This window comes from Eptesicus fuscus, chromosome 5, assembly GCF_027574615.1.
Source record: "Eptesicus fuscus isolate TK198812 chromosome 5, DD_ASM_mEF_20220401, whole genome shotgun sequence".
Lineage (NCBI taxonomy): Eukaryota > Metazoa > Chordata > Mammalia > Chiroptera > Vespertilionidae > Eptesicus > Eptesicus fuscus.
Window position 1 is genome coordinate 32771276 of NC_072477.1, and position 26237 is coordinate 32797512.

Consider the following 26237-nt stretch of genomic DNA (forward strand, 5'->3'; position numbering starts at 1 on the left):
TTTTATTGCTCCAGATAAAGGGGTGGAAGAAAGGGGATAAATAGCTAATCTATGCAGAGAGCCTGTTTCAAACTGTACCTAATTTATACAAGGTCACTTAATCCTCTCAACACAACCCTGTATAATTGGTATTAACTCCATCTAATACCTATGTGAAAGTGGAGGCTTAGAGAGGTTAAGTAGTTTCCCTAAACTCACTGAGATTTGAATCTAAGTCTTTCTAACCCCCAAACTTGGACTTTTTCCATTACACCATGCTGATCTCAGATTTGCCAAAGAAGTATCTTAACTCAAAGAAAAGCTCAGTTGTCAATTTTTCAGCCAATTTCCTAAGTGGGAAGCAAGAGGCACCTGCAAAAGTGTGGATTTCCATACATGCAAATTGGCATTTTGCATGTAATTCCCTACTTTACATGTGCACAGGGATGGGATTACATTTTCACTGATACACCCTGGCTTTGGTAGGCTGCTAAGGTGCCCTTTATATAGAATACTCACGGGCAGGAGAGACCCAGCTTCTGGTTTCCAACCAGAAACAAGCCACATCACTGGGGAGACTGGAATGATTTATAACCTCCAAACAAAGTATGACATAAAGCATCAATATTTGTCATATTGCCAAGTAGAAAGTCACATGTTTTAGTGACAAACAAGAAAGCTCAGAGAACTTTCAAGTCCATAGCTGATCATCACAGTTCTATCTCATAATGCACAACAGAGAAAAATCACAAAAGTTTCTCGGAGAGGATTTGGAGTCAGGGCAAAGTACCAAATGGAATAATCCCACAGTTTTGTTATTGGTGATTGACGTTGACAACATTAGCCCACAAGCTAAGATTCAATTTTGTATATAAGCTTAACACATTGATTTCTTTAAAAACTAAACAAAAGATTGACTTAATATATTTAATAACATTAAACACTTCTGCTCTGTAAAATACACTGTTAAAGAGAATGAAAAAAGAAACAGACTGGGGAAAATCTTTGCAAAACACATATCAGATAAAGAACCAGTATACAAATGCTTAAAACTCAACAATGAGAAAACAACCTAATTTAAAAAACAGGCATAAGATCTGAACCTTACCAAAGAAAATACACAGATGACAAATAAGCACATGAAAAGATGGTCAACATCATATGTCATTAGGGAAATACAAATTAAAACAACAGAGAAACAACAACACTCCCATGAGAATGGTAAAAATACAAAACACTGTCAATACAAAATGTTGGTGAGGATGTAGAATAACGGGAATTCTCAATCATTGCTGGTGGGAATGAAAAATGTTACAGCCACTTTGGAAGGCAGTTTGGCAGCTGCTTACAGGACTAAACATATTCTTACCACATGATGTGGCAATTGTGTCCTTTGGTATTAACTCAAATAAGCTGAAAACTTATGTCCACACAAAAACCTGCACAGTTTTATTCAAAACCACCAAAATTTGGAAGCAACCAAGAGGTCCTTCAACAGGTGAACAGAAAACAAAACTGTGGTTGTTCATCCATACAATGGATGTATATAAATGAGCTATTAAGCCATGACAAGACATGTAGTAAACTTAATTGCATATTGCTCAGTGAAAGAAGCCAGTCTGAAAGGTTAGATACTATTTAATTCCAACTATATGACATGCTAGAAAAGGCTCAGAGTTTTTATGAAGATAGTAAAATGATTAGTGATTGTCAATGCTTACATCAAGAGTGAACCCCAATGTAAACTACGGACTTAAGTTAATAATAATATTTGGCTCAACAAGTATAATAAATATACCACACTAATTCAAGATGTTAATAATATGGGAAACTATGGATGTTTTGGGGGTGAAGCCATATATGGGACTCTTCTTTCTGCTCAACATTTCTGTGAAAATTAAAACTACCCTAAAAAATTAAGTCTATTAATCTAAAAAAAGCAACAGACCCACAAAGAGACAAAGAAAAGACTGACCTAATACATTTAAGAGTATTCTGAGTTTGTTTCTTATTTTGATTAAAACTGCTGAGCCCACTTTCCCTTGCCCACTCCCATGCTGTTCCACTTTTCTATTAATAATGTTTACAAAAATGTTAACCCATATAAAGAGCATTCACCCAAGGTGCCTTCCAGAATTGTTCCTTTTTGCATATGGAGGTAAATTATTCTTCACAAGAAATGGGAAAAGTTATCTTTCATTTATTATTAATCCAATTAAAAATGATGAGGGCTAAACTAAAAGCCCCAACCAAAATTCCAAAGATGAGCAAAACAAAGGCCTGTGGAAAAAAGAAAAAAACAATTAGGGTATTTTTTTTAAATCTCCACCCTTCCCAATCATGTATGTTATAGTTCAAAATACATTATTTTTTTATGTAGATAAAATAATTAGAAAATGACAAATTATTTCTTAAAATAGGATTCTTAAAAGAAACAAAACAAAACCAACCTACCCCAAGCTTTTTCCATGAGAGGAAATCCTCTCTGCTAAGTTTAAGGTAAAACAGTCCTGGGAACACAAAAATCAAACATGTGGATGTGCTGGAACCTTTAGGCGGGAGGAAAAGAGAGGATGATTGCCAGACTCAGATTTTAGGCTAGATAACAAGTTTACCCATTTTATTATGTGGATCTTTTTGAAATATAAAACTTACCAACTACACCAAATACATTCTTAATGTCAGGGACATATATTGCAAGTAAGACAATGATAATATTGAGTGCTAGCGTGATCAAAAAATGGTGAATCCATGAGAATGGAAAATTGGAGAAAAACATCATCATTAAAGCTTTCCTTGCCTGTATAACAGAAAGAGAAACAGATTTAAGCAAAGAGAAACTGTGAAAGCCAAAATACTCGCCTGGGGAAACATATGTACAGTACCGTAACCATGATATTCCTGTCCTCGACACCATTTAGTTTACAAAAGTATAACATAAACCATTATCGTGTTTATTATTCACAAGCTAAGAAATACATATTTCTGTGTGATCTTCATAAAAATTACTTTGCTTTAATTCTTGAAAAAATGTTCACATACAATTTCTTTAAGTTGCATAATTTTCAAAAGTATCAACAATAAACACTGTGTGAAGAAATCTCGGAGAATCATTTTCATTAATTTCAACAGAAGAACAAAAGGTTTAAAAGAGAAAAGAAATCATGCCATGTGGAAGAAACACCATTCACTATTTTATTTTATATTATCTGTTTCACAGCATGTAAATATGAAAACTAATTCATGACACTTCCCACTGTTAAGGCAGGCAGCAGGCGGTCACGTCCACAAATGTTTACACAGCCCCTGCTGCACTCCTGGCCCTGCAGCCTGCACAGGGAGGGGGCAAAACTCCTGACGGCCCAGGTCGTAAGGAACTCACTGTTTAGGAATTCAGGACTTCCATGCAGAAGCATTTACACCCAAAGCCTTTGTTTCCCTTTTCTCAAAAATTCTTAAGATTCTTAAGTATGGCAACTAAATGCAGAATGAAAATCTGTTCTGCCCTTAAACTATAATTCTAGAGCAAATAAAGTAGTTTGACTTAGATTAAACTAGAATGTCTACATGAAGATAATTTACAATAAACCAGAAGGAGCTTATTTTTGCTGACTTGACTTTTTCTTTTTCATGCATTCTTTTGGAAAAAAAACACAGAATACAGAATTAAAAAGGAAAAAAAACACACACCAAAACCTTAGACGAACTATAGTCTCTAAATTGGAAACAATGCTGTGGGAAAGCATAAATCTAAACTAAATCTCAAAAAGCACAAATTAGCTTAGGGGCTCACTGTTATTTTTGTGCATTCATGGGTTATACGCAAGTATGAGGTCTTTGATCAATTACTTAACAAATGAATAAGATATACAAGACTAGATGTGATTCAAACATTCTAGTCTGCAAAGAATTAGTGTTGCCACATTAGGGAGCTGCTACACCAAGCAACAAAACCTTGAAGAGTACTTACAGGGAAGTGGATTAGAGGGACTGTCAAAAGCACAGCAAACAGTATGCATAACTTCACAGTCCTGACAACAACATCATGAGGCAAGTATTGACTATAATCTTGGAGTATATCAGACGCCACTTTGTCTGTAAATTTTAAAAAATAACTTTAAGGATTACAATAAAAACTACTAAGATGTCAATAACATCAAAATTGTTTTCCTTTGCACAAAGGAATCTTAACGGATTTTGGATTCCCAGTCCCCACCCCATCTCTGGCCTTTTTTTCTCCTATGAAACACAGAGACAATAGTTAAATATCTTCTTGAAGCCCACAGCCTCTTCTTTTAATGACACTAGAAATCAGCACAGTCATAACTTAAATTGTGACAATAAAAAATATATAAAAATATCTTGTTAGAACTTTCCCACTGTCTGAAGGTTTTGAATATTTATGTTGTTTGCTTTGTAAAGTGCTTTCACATGAATTTGGTCCGTGTGATAACCGGGGCAGGGCTGGCACAGCTGTACACCTTTCTTTTTTTTTTTTTTTTGTACCAAAACCAATACCTTTTCCAATTTTTCTAGAGTCTCATTGAGTTGTGCGCAACTTACCAGCTTCCTCAACATCTCATCTGTAGATCATCTTTCATAAAAGTTTTAGGGAACTGGCTTACTTAGCTAGCCAGTGTGGTAGTCAGTGACAGAATTTGTACATGCTAACCATGCCTTGCTCCATGGTGTTCTTCCACTCCCACGTTTTCCGCACCCCAAGACAGACAAGGTGTATCCAAGTGAGGGTATTCAGAACATTGCATATCACTGCCTTGTAGGGAAAGATCGATTTGTACTTATGAAAGAATAGTGCTTTTTAATTTGAGCGTATATGTTTTGGAAAGGTGCTTTGGAGGAAATAAGAGACGAATCAAACACACTTCCGTTTTCAAGGATCTTAAAATTTAAAGGGCAGATAAGGTGAATACACACACATAAATGATAGTGTCTAAGCACAAATACACACATAAGTGACAGAAGAAGGTCCAAACAAACAGCTATGGTGATTCTGAACAGAGAACGATAACTATGGCCTTGGAATGAGCAAGAAAGAAACCTGGGAAGGCTTGGGGAGAGTCACCATGATATAGTGGGCGGCAGGATGGTAGAGGGGGGCTTGAAATCTGGAACCGCACAGACTAATGTTCAAGTCCCACTACTTAATAGCAAATTAACTTTTGAGTCCCTTGGTTCTTACATCTGTAAAATGGAGACAATGGTATGTTCACCTGTAGAGTTACAGCATTAAATGAGTTCATGCTTGTGTGTGACACTCAAGTTGTGGGGAAGAGATCCTCGGAGCAAGGACCAGCACAGCAGAAGTCCTGAGGAAGCAGAGGGAATAGGCAGCTGAGAAACTGAGATTCCAGAGGAGCACCGTGTCTGACATAGAGGGGGCTGCAGTGCAAGAGCAGAGGGTGGTAAGGCTGGAAACGCATTTAAGACTCAGCAGTGGAACTCTTTCTTTAAGGTTTGGGCTTACTCTGTTAGAACACAGAGATGCCATGACTTATGAAGAATAGTGTATTTTGATCTGAACTAAGCAGGAGGACAGATTGGGAGAAAAAGAGACCCGAAACAGGGATAACAGAAGGCAACAGTCATAATCACTGAAAGGGAATGAGGACTGGACTAGACTAGTGATAATGGAAAGGGGAGAGGAACTAATTGTCTAAATTATCAAAGATGTACTTTACGCAGGGTGGAACTATGGACTAAATAGGAGATTAAAGCTGAATTCTATTCCCAAATCTGTGAGATACTTGTGAGTTTTAGAGAAATATGGCAAACTGCCCCCCCCCCCCCCCCCCGCTTTCTGAATCATAAAAATGAGCTATTAACACTTATTGCTTAACAACCTCATAGACTTTTTACATGGTCTGGTTATTTTGCAACATTTGGGCACTGGCCTGGCTTACAAAAGGGACACTTTCCCCACCTCAACTTAGAATGCCTTAACATCTGCAATCAGAGCCAATATTAGTAATCTAGGTACGTACTTATAGGACTTTAATCTAACAAAATTTAAATATTAACTAAGCCTGGGGAGCGCTGTGACAGAACCCCGAGCAGCTCCAGAAGCCTGAAGAACTAGATTTATTATATATTCAAAATGGTGGTTACATGTCCACTTTCTACTTTCTGAGGATGAAACCCTTTCCTCTGGCCAGTCAGTTCTGTGTTCTTAGCTGAGCCTTACCATATGTAAGGAATAGAGCATGACACGCTTCTCTGGATTCAGACAAATCTCTACAAATCTCAGTAAGGACGGGGGGTGGTCTCTGGGAGTTGTGTATGCTACTGAAGTCAGGAGGCTGTCCTGTTGAATACACACTGTCAAACTGGTATGAAGTTTCTAAAGATCACTACAGAGCAGCGGAAAGACCACGGATTAGTATTCAGGAGGCCTGCCACTAATCACTAATCTCGTGACAGGTCACCTCTTTGGGCTTTATTTATTTATTTTTAAAATATATTTTTATTGATTTTTTACAGAGAGGAAGGGAGAGGGATAGAGCTAGAAACATCGATGAGAGAGAAACATCGATCAGCTGCCTCCTGCACACCTCCTACAGGGGATGTACCCACAACCAAGGTACATGCCCTTGACCAGAATAAAACCTGGGACCTTTCAGTCTGCAGGCTGACACTATCCACTGAGCCAAACCGGTTAGGGCACCTCTTTGGGCTTTAGATGCTCATCTATAAAATGAGTTGAAGCTTTAACTTGCGATAAGCCCTTTTGATTAAGGCCTCAGACTCTATTAGCAATTTATTTCCATAAGAATGAAGGCTATTGTTGTCCAGATAGAAATATACAAGATTTTCCCTGGTTATGATTAACAACCCCCAAACAAAACAGTGACTAGCAAATCAGTATCTGAATCTTCCTCTGTCTTTGGAAAAATTACTTTTCTTTATTTCTCTTTCTTTTCTTTTCTTTATTTATTGTGTGTGTGTGTGTGTGTGTGTGTGTGCGCGCGCGCACGCGCTTTTTGTTAATCCTCACCCAAATATATTTTTTCCATTGATTTTAAGAAAGAGTGGAAGGGAGGGGAAGAGACAGAGAGAAACATCTATGTGAGAGAGACACATCAATTGGTTGCCTCCTGCAAGCATCCTGACCAGGGCAGGGGATTGAGCCTAAAACCAAGGTACATGCCCTTGACCAGAATCGAACCCGTGACCCTTCAGCCAAACTGGTTAGGACTCCTTCCTTCCTTTCTTTCTTCCTTCCTTCCTTCCTTCCTTCCTTCCTTCCTTCCTTCCTTCCAGTCAAGGGCACATGCCCAGGTTGCGGGCTCGATCCCCAGTAGGGGGCGTGCAGAAGGTGCCCAATCAATGATTCTCTCTCATCACTGATGTCTCTAGCTCTCTCTCCCTCTCAGAAATCAATTAATATATCTATAATAATAAAAGCGTAATATGCTAATTAGACCAGACGTCCTTCCAGACAACCTTCCGGACGAAGTTGGAGTTGCGAGGGAAGCCCAAGTCCCGAGTGCCTGCCAGCGGCCGGAGGGAAGCCTGGGTCCCAGGTGCCAGAGGGAAGCTGATGCCGGCAGCTGGGGGAAGGAAGGCCTACTCTTGCACAAATTTCATCCATCAGGCCTTTAGTATGTATGTGTGTGTGTGTGTGTATGTGTATGTGTGTGTATATTTTTTTTCTTCTGTATATCCTATCTAATAAAAGAATAATATGCAAATTAACCACCACTCCACCACACCCACAAGCCATGCCCACCAGCCAATCAGTAGTGAGTATGCAAATTAATCCAACCAAGATGGCTGCGGCCACAGAGCAAGCAGGAGGCTTGGCTCCGCTCAAGGCTACAAAGTTTCAATTATAGAAGATAAATAAATCCCAGATACCAGGGCCTCCGCTTGGGTCGCCAGGGGGGGCGTGGCCAGCCTGCAAACCACCACAGGCCCTTCTCCCAGGCCATCCCACGCCCCAAGGGAACTCCCACCCTGATCCAGGACACCCTTTAGGGCAAACCAGCTGGCACCAACCCGTGCACCAGGCCTCTAGCCTATCTAATAAAAGAGTAATATGCAAATTGACCATCACTCCAACACACAAGATGGCTGTCCCCATGTGGTCAAAGATGGCTGCCCCATGTGGACACAAGATGGCCGCCACAAGATGGCCAGCAGGGGAGGGCAGTTGGAAGGGACCAGGCCTGCAAGGGAGGGCAGTTGAGGGCGATCAAGCCTGCAGGGGGGGGGCAGTTAGGGATGACCAGGCTGGCAGAGGAGGGAAGTTGGGGGCAACCGGGCCTGCAGGGAAGGGCAGTTGGGGGGGGGAGGGACCCAGGCCTGCAGGGGAGAACAATTGGGGGGGACCAGGCCTGCAGGGGAGGGCAGTTAGGGGCAAACAGGCTGGCAGGGGAGCAGTTAGGCATCAATCAGGCTGGAGGGGAGTGGTTAGGGGTGATCAGGCTGGCAGGCAGAAGTAGTTAGGGGCAATCAGGAAGGCAGGCAAGTGAACAGTTGGGAGCCAGCAGTCCTGGATTGTGAGAGGGATGTCCGACGGCCCATTTAGGTCCCATCCTACCGGGACGGGGCCTAAACGGGCAGTCAGAAATCCCTCGAGGGGTCCCAGATTGGAGAGGGTGCAGGCTGGGCTGAGGGACACCTCCCCGCCCCCGCACGAATTTCATGCACCGGGCCTCTAATATATATATTAACAAATCACGTCAAAAATAGAGCTTATGTATTTCAAGAATTTTGTTTCATTAGCAATGATCAAAAAGCTTAACAGCCTGTTTTATCTTTCTTTGTGGTGTATCTAGCAGAGTACCATGCTCATGCTGGAAATAGTGCTTATCTACATCAGTACAAAAATGCAAGAGCAGCTTTAGATTAATGACTGACCTTTACAACTGTTGAAATAACATGGAGATAGCAAGGAAAGGACTATATAGAGCAATTATAATTTCTCACACCCTGAAAACTCCAAAACAATACTCACAACATATACTGAAAAGCTACCATATTTAAATTAAATGTCATTAAAGACAGTAAGAAGTACCATGTCGAAAAACAGAGCACCTGTAATCATGCAATAATTACACTAGCAATGATATCAACACACCATGAGCAGGAGCGTCCCTTTGTGGAAGACTGCTGTGTGCCAGACATGGTAACAGGAACTCTTTGCAATTATCCCTTGTAACAGATTAGGAGATAAGATACTGTAAGATGAAGTACCCTGCTCAAGGTCACATAGCTAGTTAGAGCAGAGTGGTCATTTAAACCATATTTGTTGGATTTAGAAATCCATACTCTTTCCACCGGGCTTAGGAAAGGTAGCCATGCAAGTAAATGTTGTCCAAAAACTTGTCAGATGTGGACAAACTCTGAGAGATAAGCAAAGGCCCATTACAAGTCATCATGGATGGCTAAAACCTGAAACATGTGCACAAGGCTATCAACTGTGAAATCAGAGTCATAACAGCCAACTATCACCAAAGTAATAACAGCCATTTACTTGGAGAGTTGTTATAAAAGCATTCATAAACTGACAAGTGTACTGAAGTGTCTGACAAACTAAGTGTAGTTTGTTATAATGGGATTGTTTGCAAATTAAACAAGCATGTTTGCAAATTAGAGAACTTACAGTTTTTAAGATCTTATTCTAGACTTTTAAGTTTTACTTTTTCCTGAGGTTATTATCAGAAGAGAAAAAAAACAGGCAATTTTTCAAAAATAAATACAAGAAACATTTAATTTTAATTTATGAATTTAAAAGAATCCTTTTAAAAAATTATGAATGTCTTGAATCTTATGAATTGAGGCTGAAGGCAGAAATGTCTGACATGTAAGCATACAACTATAGTTCAGTGTAAAACCCTTTCCCTTCTCAATTTGTTCTTCCGCAGTTAAAATGGCTGATTCTCCCAAACTGCTGAACTAAAGTCTAAAGTATTGAAAATAAGATTCTAAAATATTTTTTAAATAAATCATTATTGTACATTTTTTCTTGTAGAAAGACATTAATCCCGAGGTTTTATTCAGGTGTTTAAGAAAATTTTCATGTAAAGTTATTAATCCTGAACCTGATCCTTTATAAGAGAAAGAAAATCAATTCTTTAGGGCCCGGAGAGCCACCACAGTATTGCAGTGAATCCTGGTACCCTGAACAAATTAGTTTACTAATGAAAGGCAGAAACAAAGTTCAGATTCAAGTGTGAGATCAACTAGAGCAGCAGTCACCAACCTTTTGGACCTCATGGACCACCAGTGGTACATGGACCACCCATTGGCGACCACTGCTCCAAAGGTTCCTTTAAACCAGTGGTCGCCAACCTTTCGGACCTCGCAGACCACCAGTTGGTGACCGCTGAATGAGGGAACAATCTATTTTTTCATCTACAATTAAATTATATACTTACCATAAAAAGTGAGGTACCCAAAGAGTGCCGATATAAAATAAATGAGGAAACTTAAAGCAATTGCAGTATTGGTTACATTCTGCATTCTTTTCTTTGAAGGGCTAAAAGACAAAAATGGCAAGAGTAGAATCAGTGAAATGATTTATATCTATAGAAACAAATCTCCCAAGCTAAACAAAAGGGTTCCTTAATCATTCAAGACCTAGTTCATTAGTGATTATACACCAGAATTCCTGAATTAAAATTACCGCACAAAGATTATGCTTCCAGGAAACATCCTCAATTTAAACAGAACTAACTCTCGGTTGTTTCATTTTGTTTTAAACTAACACTTAGAATCCAGTGATGGGAGGAAAGAATTCATAAAGGAGAATGTCATTCAACCTGAAAGGCCTAGAAGAAAAAGGTCATATTTAATACGTTTAAAATAATCCAGGATTCTATGGTACCTTTGAAGTTCACAGTATATGGGCAATACTGAGGTATGGCAGAGAAATGAAAAAGCCATGGTTGGTATCGCATAAGCACTCTGAAAAGAAAAAAAGACAAAATTACTAAATGCTACGCTGTTGAAACCACTACTTCATTTGACAATGAGCTTAGTTCTTTAAAAAAATCAATTTGGTTACATTCACTTCATTTTTCATAAACTGTCTCTATAAAATAAGATTGTGTTTTTTGTTTTGTTTTGTTTTAAGAGAGACACAATCACGGTCATCAGCAAATCTTTTCTCTGGTGGATGGAATGCCTGTACTAGCCAGATATTTCTTGGCTGGCTTCTATACCATGTTACTTTTACTACAACTGCTGTTGCTCGTATATTATTTGGGTGAGATAAAAATAACTTATGTGGAATAAATAATATTTAGGTTAAGATTCAAAATAATAACATTTTAGAAATAATCTTAATTCTGATGTATGCATTAGAAAATTTAAATACAACTTACTTCGGTAAGCAGAAATAATTGTTAATGCTTTTGAACCTGCTTTTACCAACTCAATCCAAGGTAATATCACCGATTTAATCTAAGGGATATTGCAAATATTAATCACATCTTAGCATCTTTGCCTATGTTCTCTTTCAATGGGAATGAACATGATTTACTCTAGACAGGCAAATTTTTGGAGATCCACTGGAATACACGAACATAACTTTTTTAAAAAAGGTAGAATATTTAAGAGCCAGAGGTCATTACAAAGCAAACAAAAGTTACCAACTAAATGAAAATACTGTCTCTACAAAATGGATGGTGATGATTTACTTTCTTTTCTCTACTCTAAAATAATTTTCCCCTTACTAACTTCAGGCTCTTCAGCAAAAGAAGTTCCAGATGACTGAAGACCTATCTTGGGACATAATGCCTCCTCAAATATTTGAAGGGAATTGAGAGGAAGGAAAGCTGTAGTGTTTCCTGAGACTGGATTAGGGGAATGAGACTTTAATTCACAAATTCTCTTTCATATATTGCTCAATTTCCTGGCTTGTCAATTACCCTACCTAGATCTTGAAGGCACACGAGGCCTTTACCACATAAGATGTAGTAACCTCCCTTGGGGGGCCAGAGAGACATTTCTCGTGTAAAAACTGTGGATAAAAGGGAAAGTTCTGCATGGAGGAGTTACGGCACTGAAATAGTACACTGACAGAGTTGCACCTGAGTGGAGGGATTCTAGCATCTGGAACCTGCATTTAGCAGAATCTAAAAGTGTAGATAAAAACACTTAAAGCCACAGGGAAGATTAAGCTCTTCCAGAATGCTAGAGATCACCCTGTCTCCCCTGTAGATGCCAAGGGCTCCTGCAGGCATTGTCAGTATCTGAGGGCTCTCAGGGAAGGCAAGGGGACCTGGTTTTCCAGTCTCCACTGAAGGCATCATAAATGTGAACTGTGGAATGTCTGCCAGAAGACATACTGGCAGTGCTCAATTGCTGGTCCAATGATGAGGCTGTTTAGCTGCAGACCAAGGTTCTACTCACAAGGGAGGAGGTTTTTATATAATTGGCTATTTAGCTTTACAAGTCCAGAGGGCAACAGGAAGTCTGTATCCACAGAGGACCTTATTGGCCAGACCAGACATTTAGTAAATCTGTTCTTTTAGGCAGTTGCCCATTTAAAACAGGCTCCATTTAAAGGCATGCCAAAAAAAGGTGGCTGTTTCATAATAGGCCACCCTGTGTTAAATAATATTATTCTTCTGGTAGGCAACCCTATACTTAGCACTTTCATGAAAATTAATTAGTTACAGGTACAAAGACCTAAGAGACCCTGTTACACAAATCTCTTAAAACTTGAAATGTGAAAAATCAACCAAAAGTATCTGTTAATAACTTACACACCTCTTTGGAGAAATGAAAGAGCTTTGGTTTACAATCATCTGTAGCATTTGAAATCTGTTTAAGAGGATTGAGGGGAAAAAGAGAAACCAACAGTCATTAAAAGTCAGAAAGCATCAACAAACATGATGAATTTATTATAACTAGGCTTTCAAATAAAAACACTTCAAAATAAAGTTCCAAAATGCAAACTAGTCATTACTTTTCCATTTATTAGAAAAAAAGATATCAGCCTGATTTTTTTTTCTTTTTAGCTTAAAATAAAAAGAAAGAAACTGAAAAGAAAATATAAAATATTACCTGGAAGTACTGCTCTATACAATTTAATGTCAGAGGACAAGGGATGGACCATTTTTTAATTACTATCTGTAAGAAGAAGTAGAATCAACAATCAGATTATTTCTTCTAAACTTCATGAAAAGAAATTAATTTAAATACGTCAGCATTATTTCAATTAATCTAACACCATGCCAAACCATATGCTAGCTAAGAGAAGATTCTTTGACCGTATAATTTTCCCTCAGGGTGGGTCACTATGGTGGGGGTGAGGTTGGGTGCTGCCTATCTGTCTAGTGGGGATCTCCCCCATTAAAGACTGAGAGTACTCTCAAGTCAACTTTCAAAATTCCAATAGCATCAAGGCATTTAAAAAAGTGCAACTTAAAATGGGAACACAATGTTTTAGTGACAATGGTACAAGAATATGGTTATTTGTGGACCTGGCATCAGTGGCAGATGGAGAAATAGTAACAGCTGTTTTGGAAATGGCCACAGGCAGAAGTGAGTAGAGACCTTATACAAAGGGTGAGCTTGGAGATTTCTGATATATAAGTACTCCTTGCTTTTTTCAAACCTATATTACTTTCAGTGAAGGTAGAAAAAAATCTGGCTAAGAATAAAAGCACGTAGCTAGGGAATTCCAGCTGTTAAAAATAAAAATTTAAAAAATAAAAAAAATCCAGAGGGATGTCAATTCCCAGAAATAATCCATAAAAATGTTTCATAATTTTACTTTTTTTCTTCAGGATTTTACTCTTAATTGTGGCCATCCTGTTCCTAGACCTAAGGTTGTGGTTGTGTCAACATTGCCATTGTTGCCCTTGTTTCAGGGCACATAATTACTCTGTAAATATTTGCTCTAGGCTGAAACCCAGCATACAAAGGGGCAAGGGAGAATAAAGGAAGCGTTTGTCCTTTGCAGGAGACCAATAAGTAAATACTGCTCCTATTCCTATTCCTATTTGGTATTTATCTAGCTTTGGATTTAAACTAATTCAACCAAGATTTTATATAGCGATAAAACAAATCTAAGGAAAACATATACCTTTAGGATTAAGTTAATGAGTAAACTAGAGAATGACTCTTAATTAAAACCCTCCCCAAGGGGTTTGGAGGGGGAGAATTATAGGGATAAACTAGGAAAATTGCTTTGACATTTCTAGATATGTTTGCCATATGTAATAAAAATAAATGGTCAACTTACCAAGAGAGAAGAAAAAAATCAAAAGCAATAATCTCACCATCTTTTTCTTGGTATGTTTTTAAAAAAAGGGTAAGGATGGGTGGGCTAGAAGCTAGTCTCTTCAGCCCTGCTCCAGTGGTGGTGGTGGCAGCAACAACCATTTATGGTGCATTTGTTATGTACCAGGTACTGCAATAAGTTGGTGTGTGAGTCACCTCATTTACTTTATCAGCGGTTATCACGAGGCTTGCGATTCAAAATATTGAATGCAATGCTCCAAAATGCAATATAATCATTTTTTCATGAATTAGAAAATATCATTAGCAACCTGATTTTATATTAATATAAAATCAGTTACTATAGCTAATATCTCTGCAGAGATCCCCCCTAACCCCAGGCCTGCGCACTGGGCTGGGGTTGTCAGAAGTGATGTCTTATACACCAGAAGTATGGACAGGAATGGGGAAATACCCAACAGCCAAGAGTGACAGGCAGTCCTTACTCAGGGCGAAGACAGAACATGGTCGGAAGGTAATCCCAGGAGTTAGAAAGACAGGGGAAAGATGACTAAGTATTTAAAAGACTTTCCATTGCACAGAAGGCCCTTCTTTCACTCTTCTCGTCTTTCCCATCTTTCAATGCTCAGCTCGTTTATTTCCTTCCACATCCTTCTTTACTCTAGCTCTCAGTGATCTTTAACTCTTGCAATTCTTACTCTGAAGCAAATAAGTCAATACTTATGTATTGCCTATATTGTTCTCTATCTACTTGTTTTCTAGTAGATTTATCTTATCTCATCTACACAATTGACTGACCCTTCGAGCTGTGTCCAGGTTAAACTCCCACATGTCTAACAGAGGTCAGTAGAAGGAAAGCATCTGACTAAAATCCATTCAAATAGTTCACTATTTTGATTTATCACTTATTAAAATATTTCTTAGAATACTAATCTGTACTCCAGACAGAACTTTTAGAAAGACTGGAAATACATCTGTGTTCTAAAATGGACCAGAAAAGGTAATCCATCTGGTTACTGTCATTTTAAGCCACTGCTAAAATAAATATTTTTAAAATTTTTAGATATTTCAATGGGAGCAAACTTTTATGTTAGAATTTTTATAAAAAATATGGATGTGGGACAACAGATAAGATTATAGGTTTTGATCTGCTTTTTTCTTTTGTAGAGTGTAATTTAAGAGAATAAGTGTTGTCTTGATTTTTTTAATGTAATCTAAAGGTTATACAGATTTACAAACACATACTGACAAAAAAAATTAATGAAAAATTGGCATCTTTTAAAAATTTGGGGGGAATTATATACATGTGCCTTTTCCCTAATCACTATGTATCCAAAACCTAATACTTAGAGACTCTAAAATAAATATGCCAATTAAAAAAGAGTATTTCTTTAAAAATACAGTGTCTTCATCATCCCATTGTAGACCCAAATTGTAATTGTGCTCAGAAGTAAAAATCTGAGCAGATGGTTTGTAAAGCAGTACAGTAAATGCAGAATGAGGGTATTTTTTTCCATATGACTGCTACAGTAGAAACCTGCATCGAATTAAAGAGTATCTGCAATGACAAATGAATACTGTGAAAAATATGTACAACAGACATATCATATGAATACATTTCACCTGCTTCAAACTACTAGCTATAAACTAATCCTACCTATGCAAAGCTTGGAATGCCAATTATCTGTGAGGGAAAAATTCATTGTTATCTATGCTAATCTCTTTTAATATGTTTATTTGCATACACAGGCTACTCCTAACCATGTAGATGCTTCTCAATAATCAAATTATGATGAAAATATTTGTTTCCCTCTTCATTGTGGGGTCTAAAGAGTATGTGTTCATGGATGCTAACTAAACTTATGTGGTAATCATTTTACAATATATGTAAGTCAAGACATTATACTGGACATCTTAAACTTACAGTGCTGTATGCAATTATATCTCACTATAACTGAAAGAAAAAGAAAGTGTATGTTCAATTAACTTACTTGTAAGATATAAGTCATACAATTTGAGGGGGAAGACAATGTTGATAAGTTCAACAAATGATTAAATGTAAACACTGTTAAGTATTTTTAGTTTTAAGAGCATTCGTTAAAGTATAATTGTTTCTGTACACAGAAGCCAGTGTCTTCCACTCTTTAAAATAATCTGAAGTTGTTTTATCTTTGTATCCCAGAAGATCAGTTTAGACTAAGTTAAATGCATCTTAGATTGTTTTGACAGCACGGAAATCTGGCTATGTAATATGATTTAACTACTGATGTATTTCTTGCTCTTTTAGGTGGCATTTTTCTTTTATTCGTTTCTCATTATTAAGGGAGAGTTTCATGAAACTTATGATTTTAAAAGTTTAATCAAGTCATTTAAACATGTATCTTTTTAAAAGATTATTTTATAAATAGTAAGTTTACCATCTGATATTTTTCCTGCTAATTTTTAAATATAAGAAAAAAACATATTACACATGTGAAAAAAAACATTTCTTTGCAGTAGTATTTTTATGAGAACCTAACTATGCTGAATAAACCAGACCAGATACAATTCAGACACCCCAGTTCTTACTAGATCGCAACAGTTAAGCCCCAGAAGCTCTGTGTCATTAATGGAACAAAGTTTTATAATTAAGATAACTAGTATCAAACTATTTTACAGATAAGAACCAGCCTGATCCTCATAATTGAGTACCCCCCCCCCACACACACACAGTATTGTACAGAAATAAAGTGATTATACAACCTACACAAAGAATTACACTCCATCTAAGGTTTTAACAGAATGGTGTGCTCTCCTTTCTAATTAACCACAAGTGATACTGAATTTGAAATGCTGGTCCAGCCACGCCTCTTCAATATAGATAAAATGAAGGAAATAATTTTGTGAAACAAAAGTGCTTTGAATAACACATTGAAATAAAATGGGATACCTCCCCAAAACAAAACAGAGTTAAAAGAAAAAAAGACATTAAGACAATGAGTTCCGTTTTGGTGAGGAGATAAGCAATACACTATATTTTAAACTTACCACAAGAGCAAAGAACACCATAAAGAAAAATGATAAACTACTTGTGTAGCCAAGAAAGCCTGTAAAATAACAGTAAAATAAAAAAACAATTTATAAGGAAAATGATCCTAACGTACAGCTAAAGCTATACATCTTGGGCATGTTTTCTATTACAGTGCTTGGTATCTGGGGCTTAGGGCTGAGAATAACAACATTCCAACTATCTGTCACAGATCATTTATGTAGCTCTGTACGGCAGAATTGGAACTGGCTTACCACTAATGGTACACTGTAAGGAAAGGCTGCTCTTTAATGTTCCGCTGTAAAGATTTTATTTTAGTGGGGCAGACAAAATACTACTGCAAACCAAGTAATAGGTTAACTAGACAGGGCTGAACAACCTAAAATAAGTCCAAGTTCAAAACTATGCACAACCACCACGCTTCTGCTAAAAATGCGGTACTGTGAACTTCCAAAGCCCCTTAATATTATTTTCTTTCTTTTTTCTTTACTTTAAACAAATAATGTTCTCTTCAGCAAAGACTTACCTATTTTAGGAAGAAGAGCAAGAGGAAACACAATGACAACACAAATGATTATTAGTAGTGTTTGTTCATCAAGATACCAAGACCTATTAGAAAAAAAATAGTTCTATTTTAGATGCAGGATCCAGTGTTTGTGTTCACACACACACACACACACACACACACACACACACACACACACACATTTACAAAAAGCCTACTTCCTTTTGTTAAAATATGTTCTTGTGGGATCCTAATATTATTATTAATGAATTTACATTTAAGAAATGTATCAAAATAATGAGATGCCATTTCAAGTACCAAATTAGCAAATAATTAAAAAAAAAATAAGATAGGCAATGTTGGTGAGGAGTAATGAATGCACAAAACTGGTGAAAATAATAAATATTGGAAACAAACATCTAATACCATGAAAATTTTAAAATAAATTATGGAACTATGGGATAATCATAAAAGATCATTTCATAGATATAATAATATAATGAATATTCAGCAAACATAATAAATATTTACAGCATGATTATAATTTTGAGAAAGAATACAGATTCATTAAAAATGGAAAGGAATTGCAATAAATCAATAGCCATTATCTCTAGGCAGTAGAATAATGGGTAATTTTTCTTCTTTATAGTTTATATTTTTCAAATTTTCAGGAAAGGACATAGATTACCAGAAAAAAAGTATTAAAATTTTCATATTAAGTCATTAGAATGTTGAATTAGAAAAGGTAGGTTAAAAAGTGTGATGGTGTATTTAATTATTCAAAAAAACGGATGCACATTTTTTAAAAATCAGAAGGATATACTTAAAACACAAAAAGTAGATATTTCTATGTGGTAACAATATAAGTAATTTTATTTTCTCCTTGTTTGCATATATATTATTTTAATTTTTCAATATAAAATATCTGTATAGAAGTTTTAAAAAGTTAGAATGACTTTCCCAAGACTTTTATACTAGAGACTTTAGTATGTAAAAGACAAACAATTCACGAAATAAGTACACCTAGTAAATACACATGAAGAAAAATCCTATGCAGTTAAAGAAAAAATGAGGCTGTTGAAATTAAATTAGTAAATTTATTATTTTAAAAAAATATATTTTTATTGATTTCAGGGAGGAAAGGAGAGAGAGAGAGAGAGAGATAGAAACATCAATAAAGAGAGAAAATCATTGATTGGCTGTCTTCTGCACGCCCCACACTGAGATTGAACCCACAACCCAGGCATGTGGCCTGGCCAGGAATCCAACCGTGACCTCCTGGTTCATATGTGAATGTTCTACCACTGAGCCACGCAGGCTAGGCAGTAAAATTATTTTAAACATAAAATTGGAGGATGTAGCATAATTGGTGCTTCATATGTTGCTAGAGACTTTGTCAATCTAGTACTATCTCCTGGAAAAACATTGGTAATATGTAGCAAGTACAAAGCAAATGTGGTAATTTAAAAAATTATCTGAAATATAAAGAATTCTATGTGCATGAAGCTATAAATACATTATTATAGTATTAAAAAGCTGGGGGAAATCCTATATATCCAACAATAGAAAAATATCGATAACAGCATACTCTATGGAATATTAAGCAGCTTTTTAAAAAAGACAATTTAGTAGCCCAGCTGATGTGGCTGCTCAATGGCTGAGCATCGACCTATGAATCAGGAGGCCACAGTTCAATTCCCACTCACAAAAAATAACTCAAAATAGATTAATGACTTAAGTGTAAGATCTGAAACTATAAAACTTCTAGAAGAAAACATAAAGGGAAAGCTCCTTGATGTCTTAGCAACCATTTTTTGGATATGACACCAGAAGCACAAGCAACAAAAGCAAAATTAAGTGTGAGTACATCAAACTAAAAACCTATACAGCAGAAGAAACAACAAAATGAAGAGCAATCTACAGAATGGAAGAAAATATTTGCAAACCATATATCTGACAAGGAGTTATTATCCAAAATATATAAAGAACTCATACAATTTAATAGCAAAAAAATAAAAATGAAAATGAAAAAACAATCTGATTTAAAAAGGGGCAGAAAAAAAATGAACATTTTTTCAAAGAAGACATACCAATAGCCAATAGGTACATGAAAAGATGTTCAACATCACGAATCATCAGGGAAATAAGAATCAAAACACAATAAGACATCACTTCACACCTTTTAGAATAGGAATCATCAAAAAGACAAGAGGTAAGTATTGGCCAGGATGTAGAAAAAAGGGACCCCTGTGTACTGTTGGTGGGAATGTAAATTGGTTCAGCCACTATGGAAAATAATATGGCGGCTCCTCAAAAAACTAAAAATTGAACTACCATATGATCCAGCAATCCCACTTCTGGGCATATATCCAAAGGAAATGAAAACAGGATATCGAAAAGATATCTGCACTCCCATGTTATTGCAGCGTTATTCACAATAGCCAAGATACTAGTATGGAAACAGCCTAAGTGTCTGTCAATGGATGATGGATAAAGAAGATGTGATATATATATAATGAAATATTATTGAGCCAGGAGAAAGAGGAAAATCCTATTATTTGTGACAACATGGATGGACCTTAGGGACATTATACTAAGACTAGAAGCCTGGTGCATGAAATTCGTGCACGGGGGATGGGGGAGTGTCCCTCAGCCCAGCCTGCACCCTCTCCAATCTGGGACCCCTCGAGGGATATCCGACTGCCCGTTTAGGCCCAATCCCGGTAGAATGGGGCCTAAACGGGCAGTTGGACATCCCTCTCACAATCCAGGACTGCTGGCTCCCAACTGCTTGCCTGCCTGCCTTCCTAATTGCCCCTAACCACTTCTGCCCGCCAGCCTGATCACCCCCTAACCACTCCCCTGCCAGCCTAACTGCTTGATGCCTAACTGCTCCCCTGCCAGCCTGTTTGCCCCTAACTACTCTCCCCTGTAGGCCTGGTCACCCCTAACTGCCCTCCCGTGCAGGCCTGGTCACCCCTAACTGCCCTCCCTTGCAGGCCTGGTGCCCCCCAACTGCTCTCCCCTGCAGGCCTGGGTCCCCCGCAACTGCCCTTCCCTGCAGGCCCAGTCTCCCCCAACTTCCCTCCTCTGTCGGCCTGGTCACCCTTAACTGCCCTCCCCTGCAGGCTTGATCGCCCCCAACTGCCCTCCCTTGCAGGCCTGGTCCCTCCCAACTACCCTTCCCTGTTAGCCATCTTGTGGCGGCCATCTTGTGTCCACATGGGGGCAGTCATCTTTGACCACATGGGGGCAGCCATCTTGTGTGTTGGAGTGACGGTCAATTTGCATATTATTCTTTTATTAGGATTAGATAGGATAGAGGCCTGGTGCACGGTTGGGGGCCAGCCGGTTTGCCCTGAAGGGTGTCCCGGATCAGGGTGGGGGTTCCCTTGGGGCGTGGGGCAGCCTGGGCAAGGGGCCTGTGGTGGTTTGCAGGCTGTCCACGCCCCCCGGTGACCCAAGTGGAGGCCCTGGGATCTGGGATTTATTTATCTTCTACAATTGAAACTTTGTAGCCTTAAAGCAGAGGCCAAGGCAGGCCAGGGCAGGTGGAAAGCTTGGCTTCCTCCATTGCCAAGGAAACCCAAGCCTCCTGCTCTGTCCGTGGCTGTAGCCATCTTGGTTGGGTTAATTTGCATACTTGCTCCTGATTGGCTGGTGGGTGTGGCTTGTGGATGTAGTGGAGGTATGGTCAATTTGCATATTACTCTTTTATTAGATAGGATGAGTAAGAAAGCAAAAGACAAATATTGTATATCACTTATATGTGGAATCTAAGACATCCTAACTCATAGAAACAGAGAAGAATGGTGATTCCTAGAGGCTGGGGGTTAAGGGAACCAAGGAGGTGTTGGTCAAAGGGTACAAACTTGCAGTTAGAGATGAGTAAGTGTTGGCCAGTCTGGGAGTCTAATGCACAACACTTTGATTACAGTTAAGAGTACTGCATTATGTACTTGAGAGCTGCTAAGAGGCTAACTCTTTTTTTTTTTTTTAAATGAATCTTTATTGTTCAGATTACAATTGTTTCTCCTTTTCCCCCACATATCTCCCCACCACCCAGTTCCCACCCCCCCTCTGCCCTTACCTCCCCCCCCCCCGTTGTCCTTATCCATAGGTGTATGATTTTTGTCCAGTCTCTTCCCATACAGAGGAAAAAGAAGAAGAAAGATAAAAATTATGAACAACAAATACATATCTATCAACAAGTGAATCTAAAAGTCAAGTGAATTAAAAATCTGAGGAACAGAATAAACTGGTAAACTTATTAGAATCAGAGGCATAGAATGGGAGTGGATTGATAATTCTCAGGGGGAAAGGGGTGTCTGTGTGGGGAGTATGGGAAGAGACTGGATAAGAGGCTAACTCTTAAATGCTCTCACCACAAAACAGAATGACAATTATATGACATGATAGAGGCATTAAATAACACCACTGTGGTAATCATATCCTATATAATAAAAAGGTAATATGCAAATAGACTGAACGGCAGGACAAGCGAACAACCAATCAAAGCGTAATATGCTAATGATATGCTAAGGCTGCTCAACCACTCGCTATGATGTGCACTGACCACCTGGGGACAGTCAACTGGTCAACTAGTCGCTATGACGTGTACTGACCACGAGGGGGCAGATACTCTGACAGTAGGTTAGCTTGCTGCTGGGGTCTGGCCAATCAGGACTGAGCGAGATGGGCCGGACATGCCCTGGAGCCCTCTCGCAGTCCCTCCCCAGTCCGATGGTGCACCAGTGGGGTCCCTCAACCTGGCTTGCACCCTCTCGCAATCCGGGACCCCTCAGGGGATGTCGGAGAGCCAGTTTCAGCCCAATCCCGCAGGCCACCCCTCTTGGGAGGGCGCCAGATGCATGCAGGGCTCATGGCTGGTGAGCGCTGCTGTGGCAACATGAGCCTTTCCCGATCGGGACTGATTGGGCGCAAGCACATGGCAGGCACAGTGGGGCCGGGATGAGCAGGAGCGGCAGTAGGAGCTGCAGGTGTTGTTAGACTGCAGGCCACCCAGAGGGACCCCACCTGTGCACAAATTTGTGCACTGGGCCTCTAGTTGCAATATATAATTATATCAAGTCAACACACTGTATACTTTAAACTTACACAATGTTATATGTCAATTATATCTCAATTAAGAAAGAATGAATTAATAAAAGAAAGAAAATAGGAGAAAAGGTGTTCCTCTGAATGTTTTCAACCCCTGGCTCTAACATGGACTTCATGATTCATTCACTGTGTCTCTTTTTACACCCTGATTTATGAGGAAGTCCTCTCTATGTATCTTTAATGGGTACTATTGGGTGCTGACAACTTCCTCTTTAACAGGACTGGAAAAGGAGCAATAGCAGAAATAGCATGTGAGGCCTGGCCGGTGTGGCTCTGTGGTTGACTGTTGACCTATGAACCAGTAGGTCCCAGTTTGATTCCCGGGCTCAATCCCCAGTGTGTGTGGGGGAATGGGGGGTGGGGGGAGGAGGTGAGGTGTGCAGGAAGCAGCCAATCGATGATTCTCTCTCATCATTGATGTTTCTCTCTCCCTCTCCCTGCCTCTCTAAAATCAATAAAAATAAAAAAGAAATAGCACTGTGAACATAACTTTCCCTTCTCCACCCTAATTCATGTCTTTAGAAAATGCATGTGCCAGAAACTAAAGCCTATGTACAAGTATTTTTAGGTCTAACGGACTTGAAGCTGCGCTCTCTGCATTTTCATTCACATGCCCAATTCCTGGTATGCAGGAGGTCCTAAGAGAGGACACATATTAACAATACAAATGACACTTGGCAAGTCCATCTTATAGCCACTCTTAAATAGGTAGAATTAGAGTGGAAACTTCAAAATATCCCTCACTGAAGAACACCTGGCAACTAAACTTCTTAAGCTGGCGAAAAGCCCAGGGCTCTGGGCCTGAAATCTCCATCCTCTGGGACTCAATCAGACCCAGACAGTGGCAGAGCTGGAAGGAGAGGCCAGAGAAACACCAAGGCAGATCCTGTGGTTAGTCCTGCGGTCCCTGCCGTCATGAAGGCAGAGCAGTGAAGAGAGCACCTTAATCCTCGGGACCAGACTCTTTTCTGTTGCATAAAAATAAAGGAGCACTTTGAAATCCTGAACTTTATAATTTACTAGAGGCCTGGTGCACGAACTTCATGCATGAGGGAGGGTCCCCTCAGCCCAGCCTGCACCCTCTCCAATCAAGGACCCCTTGGGGGGTGTCCGACTGCCGGTTTAGGCCCTGGGATCGGGCCTAAACTGGCAGTCAGTCAGACATCCCTCTCACAGTCCTGGACCACTGGCTCCTAATTGCTCATCTGCCTGCCTGCCTGGTCGCCCCTAACTGCCCCCCGCTGCTAGCCAGATCACCCTCAACTGTCCCCTTCCTGCTGGCCTGGTCACTCCTGACTGCCCGCCCCCTCCACTAGCCTGGTCGCCCCTAACTGCCTCCCCTGCCAGCCTGGTTGCCCCCAACTGCACCCCCCCCCCGCTGGCCTGGTGGCCCCTCATGGCCCCCCTGCTGGCCTGGTCGCCCCACGCAACCTGCTGTTCAGTTATTTGGTTGTCCCTCACTAATCCCCCCTGCCAGCCTGGTCACCCCACGCAGCCTGCTGCTCAGTCGTTTGGTTGTCCCTCACTAACCCCCCTGCTGGCCTGGTGGTAGGCAGCCATCTTGTGAGGGTGTGAGGGTTAATTCGCATATTACCTCTTTATTATATAGGAGGATACCATTATATTATATTTTATAATTTTATACTATTTCAAATCACAATTTCACTCATCATAGAAGCCACATGACTGCCCACAGTACTGAACTGTGGGTCTGAGATAACTTCACCCCTCCCAGCAGTAACTCAGAATCAGAGTCATGGAACCTCACAGATCATCTGGCTCAACAACTTCATTTCATATGTCAGTAGAATCAGCAAAAGGATGACGCTGACCTTAGGGATAGAGCGATGGAAATACTCCCTACTCTTGAAGAGTGATTTTGAGTTTATTGTATTTTCCAGATATTGCTTCATTTTTCTCAACATTGTGCTTCCTTTATTAGCCTCTTTACCAGATTGACTTTAAATTCCTAATGTAAAAAACTATATTCAAAATGTAATTTCTCTATCCCTGCTTGGCTGCTGGTTATTATTAATTATTTCTTACCCTTATTAAGTTATATTAATAATGCTGACAATAAAGGCAATACAGAAATGCTCAGTAAAGTTAGTTTACATTTCACATGCATGTCAGTCAACTGAATTTTCTTTTCAAGGGATATTTCTAAAGAACAGAAGTGATTAAACTTACAAAATACAAACCAGTAAAAAGAAACCTAAAAAAGCACACATTAAATAAATATATTTTATAAATCAAGATTTTAGATTTACCCTAATCTTAAATTTGAGAGGGAGAAAAAAGAATTATCTAACAGAACTCCTGGTTTCCTACTGTGATATAAATATACTTTCCCTTTAAGCTAACAGAATTAGAGTAAAATGTTTTATACCTCCTAGAAAACTTCTTTGATCTGTGGATTTAATCCTGTATGATAAAAATGTTCCAAATATGAAATATAGAGTATAAATCCTAAACTATATTTCAAATGCTTTGGCATGCAGACATTTTTTTCCATATTTTAATGAAAACCAGATTTATTTATAAGTTGCTTTAATTTCATTCTCGAATGGAATGGAACAAGAGTATCATATGTTCTGAATTAGGATCTGACTCACATCCCATATCAATTTTGTAACTCAAATGCAAGACAACTTAATTGTGTCAATCATATTCCCGACAAGATCATTAAATGTTAACAGAGAGCTTCCACATTTTAACAGACATAGATTTTTAAAACAGAAACTATTCTATGAAAAATATAGATGTCTCATAATAGTTTGGTATAAGTATTATAGCTTCTGACTTCTAATAGTAATTTTTGAAAGTGGAATATTATGAACATAAAGTTGCTTTTTAATCACATCTCTGTAAAGGTTTATGTTTCACAAAGGTACATCAAATCTCACAGACAACCCAGAAAATAAGCTCACTTAAAAGATCTTAACTGCAAGTCACTGTAAGTCAAACTCTAAAATAAAAGCATATCAATATCATATTGATCTCATAGAAGAAATAGTGGTATGTAACTCTATCCAGAAATAAACTACCCTAGATAGTTAAATAAATTACCATATCATTTGTTTCTTAATTATTTTACAGCATTAAGCTTTAAAGACTAATGATTTATCTTCATGCTAACCAATATAATTAGTCATATTAATTTTTTCAAAAATTTGAAATCCAAAATAAGCAAATATATATTAGATTTTAAACATTAAAACTGTTAAATATGCAGTTTTAAAACATAATAACAGAGATTATGCAAATTGGACACAGTATTTTGAAGTATATAATTTTAAAAGTTCATGTGTGACATGTAAAAGTAACATTTTTATCAATTTTCTATTAATATAAGCGAGATGGGAGTTAATTTTTATTTTTTTAAACAAG

At 38.5% G+C, this 26237-nt stretch overlaps 1 protein-coding gene across 3 annotated transcripts in view; it reads right to left on the reverse strand.

The window, feature by feature from the left end:
• Positions 1–907: 907 nt before the first annotated feature.
• The window catches only part of SLC38A6 (solute carrier family 38 member 6), a 61915-nt gene continuing 36585 nt past the window's right edge, over positions 908–26237 (reverse strand). For all 3 annotated transcript variants that reach the window (XM_054716009.1, XM_028141627.2, XM_054716010.1), the window contains exons 7-16: positions 17748–17830; positions 17221–17279; positions 13015–13080; positions 12718–12771; positions 10829–10908; positions 10380–10480; positions 3950–4074; positions 2635–2779; positions 2434–2528; positions 908–2259 (exon numbers count right to left, since the gene is read on the reverse strand). In XM_054716009.1, the coding sequence (XP_054571984.1) occupies positions 2176–2259; positions 2434–2528; positions 2635–2779; positions 3950–4074; positions 10380–10480; positions 10829–10908; positions 12718–12771; positions 13015–13080; positions 17221–17279; positions 17748–17830 (892 nt within the window). In that variant the 3' untranslated portion in view covers positions 908–2175. The remainder of the gene's footprint in view (positions 2260–2433; positions 2529–2634; positions 2780–3949; positions 4075–10379; positions 10481–10828; positions 10909–12717; positions 12772–13014; positions 13081–17220; positions 17280–17747; positions 17831–26237) is intronic.